This window comes from Tachysurus vachellii, chromosome 10 (genome assembly GCF_030014155.1).
Source record: "Tachysurus vachellii isolate PV-2020 chromosome 10, HZAU_Pvac_v1, whole genome shotgun sequence".
Taxonomy (NCBI): domain Eukaryota; kingdom Metazoa; phylum Chordata; class Actinopteri; order Siluriformes; family Bagridae; genus Tachysurus; species Tachysurus vachellii.
This window is the reverse complement of record NC_083469.1, coordinates 18200692-18208690: the sequence shown is the minus strand read 5'-3', so window position 1 is coordinate 18208690 and position 7999 is coordinate 18200692. Positions and strand designations below refer to the sequence as shown.

Below are 7999 nucleotides of genomic sequence, written 5' to 3'. Positions count from 1 at the left end.
TGTATGTATGTATGTATGTATGTATATGTATTTATGTATTTGTATATGTATTTATGTGAGATAATTTCTTAGGCCCATTACAGAAGTGTGTAAACCTTACAGTTGGAAAAATAACTTACAAGATTTATCTTGGTTTAATTTTATTTAATTTTAAAAATTACGCCCCAAAAAATCTGGAATTCTAAATGAGATGAGTGTACTTTACTATCTACCAAATGTATCCTCATCCTTCATGCTTTAACCTTTTTTCTAGGAGTCTGTCTGTCTGTCTGTGTCTGTCTGTGTCTGTCTGTGTCTGTCTGTGTCTGTCTGTGTCTGTCTGTGTCTGTCTGTGTCTGTCTGTGTCTGTCTGTGGCAGAGAGAGAAAAAGAGTGTGTGTCTGTGTGTGCATGAGAAACAGAGTCTGTGTGTGTGTGTGTGGCAAATAGCAGTGGTGCAATGAAGGAGTTTATATAGGACTTATGACATGGTGGTCTTCATTCTTACAGAGTATAGCCCCAACTAGACCTGCCCCTCCAACCCAGAGAACAGCTTCTTCTTTCAGTTCAAGGGCTGAAGGTAAGAGTCTTAAAGGAATGAATAAATTAAACTAATATCTCCTTCTTTTGGCTGTAGAGTGTTTTTAATCGAGGAAAAAAGAAACACCAACTTTAAGAAAATTCTGAGTCTAGCATTTTATTCGTACAGCTCTAATAGTTTAGATCTTTATCCACAGCTTCTTCTGCTTCTTTTCACCCGAGGCCAACTCTTTATCCCAGTCTTCCTAGTTGGGGATCTGAAAGCTCAGGTGAGTGAAAACCAGAATTGTGTATGGTATTACCATGGAACAGAAATCCTAGGTGTTTTTGTAAAATAAAAATGATTAATCAGTCCAGAAAATTTTCCCAAGTCTTTGTCGTGTTAGGTCCACAATAATTAGCACCCTAGATCAAGATGGATGGATTTTTAAAAAAGAAAAAAAAAAATAAGGTTATAAAAAAAATGTCTTGATTAGCACAAGACTATCTATTGTTAATTAGTCAGACATTTAATTGATGTTAATTCTATTCAGAGAAAATAAAAATCTATATTGTACGTTAAGTTCAACAAAGTGTTTACTTCTCAAGCAGCCATTAAGAGTGGCAAAATGTTTCCAACGATCATGGTTCAAAATTTTTAGATGAAATGTGTGCTAAATGAAAGCATTTTCCAGCATGTGAACGGTCCAAAACATACAATCAAAAGCACAATTATATTCTGACTGTCCATTCTCCTGACGTAAATTCTGTTGCAAACATGTGTGAAGAGGACCGTTTGCATGACAGCAGGAATCTGAGACAGCTCCTCAGTCCACAATCTATGGACTTCAATTCTATGTTATTTTCACAAAAAACAAAAATGGCAAAACAAATAACTTCAGTAGAGTTTTCATGTTTTATTTAAATGTGAGGTTCTGCTAATTAACCACAAAGACATTTTCTCATAACCATTTTTATCTTTACCAAGGGTGTCATTAATTATGAACCTGACTCTGAGAGGTTTTTGATAGTCCATAATTTCTCTTTGGGGTGCAGTAATTTACATCTATTTATATTGTAAATAATAAACATTTAACAACTGACTAATCAAAAAAAAAATGTTTGAAACACTAATATTGTAATCTAATCGAGATATAATAATCTGCAACTTCTTTGAGTCATCCCTATCATAGTACAGCGGATGATTTGTGTTTGTTATAAAGATCCATTTGTTTTCAATAGATTACAAAGCCCTGTGTTTACAGTTTAATTACAGGATTAAATTGCGATGTGAAGCAGCCTGCATTTCTAAGAGACTCTGCTTAGCTAAGAGTTAAGCAGACGAGCCAATTCGGGTCCTGGCTGCTTTCCCATCTCTCCTTCACGCTGTTTATCATGTCAGCAGTCGTCTGCATTCTTTCCCACAGAGGGATGACAGTATCATTAGCACAGGGGAAAATTAAACAGACTGCTGGCCAATAGCTGGTGGGTGTCTGTAAGTAAAGGGCCGACCACAGGGTGCTCCCACATTAACACCAATGTCACAACAGTCAACTGCCAACATGTTGCCTAAATGGCGAGGAAAGCAGATGTAGAAAAACAAGTTCACTATACTTTATGGAGAATATGGCACTTCACCTATTTAGGCAACATGGTTTCCTTCCATATAGGCTTTTGTTTTTTATTCTATAAAAAAAACATCACAGATCCAAGGCTTTATAGTTTTAAGAAAGAAAAGTGTGTAGCTGTGTATAAGCAGTAAACAAGATGATAACCTGGTTCATGAAGTCAGATACTTGTACCATTTAAAGATTTATCCAGGTATTGTTGCATTATCCTTTCAAGTGTTCTCTGACTTCACAAAAAAAGCATTCTGGTAGATGAATTTGATGCATTAAATTGTCCCCAGGTGTGAATGTGTGTTAGTGGTTCCCTGTGGACCGGTGTCCCATACAGGATAATTTCCTGTTTTGTGCTGAGTATTTCCTGGACAGAATCCATTAAGACCCTGGCAAGACGCAGTTACAGAAAGTGAATAAATCCCAAGTCAAATTCCAGGCATATGTAACATTATCTGAAACATAAGGAATTGTATGTATATTTATCTGATCAGTGATCAGCTATAACATTTACACTGATTAGCCATACCAACATGTGTTAAGCAGCAAGTGAGCCATCAGTTCTTGAAGTTGATGTGTTGGAAGCAGGAAAAATGGGCAAGTGTAAGGATCTGAGTATTTTTGATGGTTAGAGAGCTGGGTCAGAGCATCTTTAAAATGCCAGGACTTGTAGGGTGTTCCTTTATGTCATGGTGAGTACACAACAAAAGTGGCAACAGGGTCATAGACTCCCTAAGCTCGCTGATGTCTGAAGGCTAGTCCATCCCATCCAATTTCACAGAAGAGCTACATTAGTACAAATTGCTGAAAAAGATGATGCTGGCTATGAGATGGTGGGTTAATATTCTGCTGGGAAACCTTGGTTCCTGGCATTCATGTGGATATTATTTTGACATGTAGCACCTTCCTAAACAATGTTTCAGACCAAGTACACACCTTCATGGGAAGAGTATTCAATAATGGCAGATAATGTGTCCTGCTACCCTTAAAAAAATTGTTCCAGTATGGTTTGAGGAACGTGATGAAAAGTTCAAGGTGTTGAATTGGTCTCCATATTCTTTAGATCTTAATCAAATCAAGCAACTATGGGATGTGCTGGACAAACTAGTAAGATACATGGAGTCCCCACCTCACAACCTCACACCAGACACCACAGCACACCTTCAGAGGTCTTGTGGAGTCTATGCCTCAATGGGTCAGAGCTGATTTGATATAATAAGGATATCTTTGTCAATTATCATATTGTATTCACATTTCTCATAATCTCAAAGTATTGTAGCAGTGGTTACACATTGCTAGCAGAAATTTGATGTTTGGTGCAGTGCTACTTCATCAGCTGCCAGTTAGCATGCTATGTTATGCATTCTAAGACAACTTAATCGTAGCCATAGGATGGATAGTCTGCAGCAGATTAATGGAAATTGAACAAGGTGACGTCTATGTAGTTAAATGAATTAATATGTGCATTTTAGCAAGCTATTCTTTTAATGTGAGCCTCGATCCAATGTCCTAGTCTTGACTCATTTCCCCCTCTTTACTTTCTTAATTGGTTTAAATCCAATTGTAATTCGTTTCTGTTATTTTTAGCTCTGCTTCAGACAAATTATTTAGGCTTATGAGAAGAGTATTCCACAAAACCGTAATGGCCACATCATCTACGTAATGCAAAAGAGATCTTCTGGACTATGACTCAGGCCTGGTGGGAATGAAGGAGGACTTTATGTATGAAATGTCGTGATGTTTCCTGATTGTTTTAATCAAAAACGTGGGCAGTTATGACGATCTTTTGGTATGAAGCAAATCCTCATCACAAGCTGTGTGTGGTGCACATTAGCATACCTGTAGCTAATAGAACATCTGGTGTTCTACATACTAAAGTTCAGTGTGGTTAGAGAGGAGTGTGTGAGCGAGTGCATGCGCGTGTGTGTGTGTGAGCGAGTGCCTGCGTACGTGTGAACGAGTGAATGCGTGAGAGCGAGTGAATGCGTGCGTGCGTGTGAGAGAGTGCATGCGTGCGTGTTTGTGCGTGTGTGAGTAAGACAGAGAGGAGTAGTGGCAGTAGTATACTGGCAGTAGAGCAGGGCTGATACAAACCAACCTGGTGCAATAGAGACAACAGGCTGTGATCCCACTATGTCCTCACCCAATGCAATAAATATAAAGAAATTCAGCAACATTACTTCCAGGCATTAGGAGACCTCATCCTTGGGTTTCCAAGCTTAGAGTAATATAGTGACGCTGCCTGTGCTGGTATGGGATAAAGAAGATGATTGCAGCCAAGTATGTGACTGTCTTACACAACCTGAGGAATAACCAAGCCTCATGTATCACATGTATATAACACATTATTCTAATTACTATAAACTTTAAGTTATTACTATTGTTGTTGTGATCACTATTGTTATTGGTTCTTTTCTTTTTACCTTGATCTCTTGATGTTTATTGAGCCTTAAACCAATACTTTAGTTACCTGCTTTATTAACACTGTAAGCACCAGTCATGCTAATAAAGCTCATTGAATTAAATCGAATTGAGATACATGGAGACACACAGAGATGCACAGAGAGAGAGTGTCCCTGTGGACTGGTGTCCCATGCAGGATAATGTGCTGCTTGACAGGATCCACTAAGACCATGGGTGACTAAGACCATTTTGTAGCTGCAAAAATCGGCCAATTTGTATAGTCTGTTGGATAAGAGTACATTAACATCTGTTCTATTGTATAAGCAGAGGATACCTCCAAGACTCACACCGCTTTCATAACCTTTAATACAACAAATACTACAATTAAGACATGCTTGTGCTGAAAAGCTTCTTAAAGAAGAAAAAATACACTAAGTCTATGAATGGAGATGTCTGTGTAATAGTTTATTTAACCGCAATTTGTTTTCTAATGGTTTCCATGACCAGAGATGTTTGTACCCTCATGGACCCAATCTTTTTTTTTTAACACTCATGCTTCACACGCACCACTAAATGCCTATGACTGACGTGTGGTTGCTTAAAAAAACATGCTACCGTTGTCTTCTTGCTCTGAGGTTTTTGATTAATTCCAATCAGACTCATTGGTGTAGACATGAGAGATAACTTAATACCCCTCCTTTTCATGAGCTGTCACTGTTTTGATTTTGAATGTGCAAGCAGAAAGCTGCAGAATTCAAATGTCATCGTTCTGCCCAGACACACCAACCTGACAGATATGGAAAAACTCTGGATTATGTTGCTGTCAAACTCTGTGGCATGTTGTGGCTTGCACTTGTGGTAAAAGGAATTAATGTTTTAATTAGACAATTTTATGGCCATTTAAAGGTGTTTATTGTTTAATAAATAAATAAAAACATGCATAAAATTAAAGCCTGAAGGTTAGAAGTCAGGGGATTTGTACATGTTAAATATGGAATACATGCTTTTTCTTATTAAATGGAGGGCATGCTTCTAAGGAGGCAAAGGAGACTCATCATTTTATATGCGGCTTTGTTTACTTTGCTTTCTCAAAGCAATGTAAGGCCAGCGCAGCCCTTTCAATCGCTTTGGTAGAAGTTAATTTTATTTCCAAAACTTTTATAGCTTGTACCTACATTTACTTTGTAAATTTCTATTTGGCTGCTGGTGATGAGTGGAATGCATCTTGTGCTTTTCCGTTTTGTGGTGGATTGTATAGGATATTCCACACTGATGTGTTGCTAGTATGTGTTTGTACAATGGCTCTCAATTTTTCCTCTTATCTGATTCTAAATTGTTTGGTTTTCTATTAAAGACAGCTTAATCTTCGTTATGTTGGTTTCTTTTTTCTTTCTTTTTTTTTATTTTTTATTTAAATAAAATAAGTTACATGTTCCATTATTTTTGGCCACTTCAAAAAATTGTGTGCAAGCTGAAATTCTTATCCATCATCTCATGATCAGCTTTTGATCTCAAACCCAAATGTCTTCAGTGCATAGCAACCTGAAAAGAACTGGCCTTTCTGTTTCAATGCTTTCAAAGGGGTGGTAAATGTCATCTTACACTGCCCTCTAGTGTGCTGTGATTTAATTCTTAATTGAATATCTGACAGTCTGTTTAGGAAATACTGTATACACAGATGCATATATGAATAGAACCTTTAGTCAAGTATAAAAATTTGACAGACATGCTATAAATAAGATTTTATTTTAAGACTTTTATACTGAATCACACTTTGTGTTGGGTAAGATGAGGAAAACCAAAGAAATCGTACAATCCATACTCATTTTTTAACTTTTCTGGTTAATAGTTAATAGGATGAGGTTTGGGGCTGAAGATCTTGGCTTGCATCAGGCAAAAATTTTAATTTTCTTTTTTCACCAAAGAAACCAGCTCTAAATCTGGGTTTCTGTAATGTTGGCTTGTGGCCATTGTGTTTTAATAAGCACTGTGGAAATAAAACGGAACTAAATTACTTAGAATTAACTATAGTTTCATATTCATTGACCTGCTCATCCTCTAACACACAACCCTCTTCCACCCTCTCTCTTTTTCCACTCTTTGTCTCTTTCTCATTCTCTTTCACGCTCTGTCTCTTGAATCTTAACTCTGTTTACAGGTGAAGCATCAGGTGGCACTATCTTAGTCACGGCCATGCATGCGTTCACAGGGCAGCAGCCTGGCGACCTGAGCTTTGCGGTGGGTGATCGCATCACCGTCATCACAAAGACTGACTCACAGTACGACTGGTGGGAGGGTGAGCTAAGAGGACAGGTGGGCATTTTTCCAGCCAACTTCGTCTCCCTTAACTGAGAGCGCAAAAGGGCTTTGGGATTTAAGGATCCCTGTTTGACAGACACGAATATGAAGGGTTTCTTTTCTTTTTTTAAATAAGTAAACCATAAGTAAATTGCTAAAGGCTTGTATTTGGTTTAGTGGTTTATAAGGTTTTTCATGTTTGACGTTCAAGTTTTAATTATTGGTCACTGTCTAAACAAATAATCAGATCATATTTATGGGTTGTTATGGTTCATGGTTGTTTTGTATTGAATTACGGGAATTGTTTAAATGTATTTAACAATGCACCTAGACAGTTAGTGTAAAGCTAACATAATGACAAGTGACTTGACGTCAAAGCAAGCACTAGTGTTTTTCGAAGGAGTGTTAAGTGATTGTTCTTCTGCCGGTACCTTGTTCCAGATGTTATGCAAATTTTTATAGCATTTTTGTCCTCACTTCAGCTACTGGTAGATATGAACAGCACATAAAATGCACAAAAAAAATGTATTTAATTTTTTCAAGAAATACTTTAAATTGTATATATACTTTGCTACATGTGCCTTTATGTATAAAGAGTAGAGTAGATTGCATTGACACAGTGAACGAATGTTAAATAATATGCATAATTAATCAAATGCTAATTGATCTACCGTTTTTACTACACATAACTGATATTTTTATACGGGTGGTTCTAATAAATAAGAGATGTTTAAAGGTGTTGTGTTCATTGTGCATTGTGAATTGTTTTTCTTAATTCACTCCCTCATTTTCATTTTTAGCACATTGTTTAAACAGGTTTTGTTCTTTTATTGACTCAGGGTGTGGTTAAGCTTCATGAAGGCAGTGAAATGAATGACAAGATTCAGTTGCAGACAGTTTTCAATAGTTTAAAAAACTGGAAGTGTTCTTGCTATCAGTGCAATATGGAAGGGGCAAAATTTTACATTGTTATATTTTTGTTTACATTTACAGTACGGCACTTGACCGAAATCCTTGTCCAAAATGATTTGAGTGATTTAACATGAGTGCCTTTGACGTCTTTTTCATGAATCTTAATTTGTTTTACTTTGTTTTTATTTGGGAGGGACACTTAAAATATTAGAGACTCTGTTTTACTCTGCCACAATTCTGTGTCTGGGGTACAAATTTACAGATGATTTC

At 36.9% G+C, this 7999-nt stretch overlaps 1 protein-coding gene across 1 annotated transcript in view; it reads left to right on the top strand.

The window, feature by feature from the left end:
• sh3yl1 (SH3 and SYLF domain containing 1) overlaps positions 1–7563 on the top strand; it is a 26260-nt gene extending 18697 nt beyond the window's left edge. Inside the window, exons 8-10 of the mRNA XM_060880050.1 lie at positions 489–558; positions 716–787; positions 6678–7563. Coding sequence (XP_060736033.1) covers positions 489–558; positions 716–787; positions 6678–6871 — 336 coding nt within the window. The 3' untranslated portion in view covers positions 6872–7563. The remainder of the gene's footprint in view (positions 1–488; positions 559–715; positions 788–6677) is intronic.
• The last annotated feature ends 436 nt before the right edge of the window (positions 7564–7999 follow it).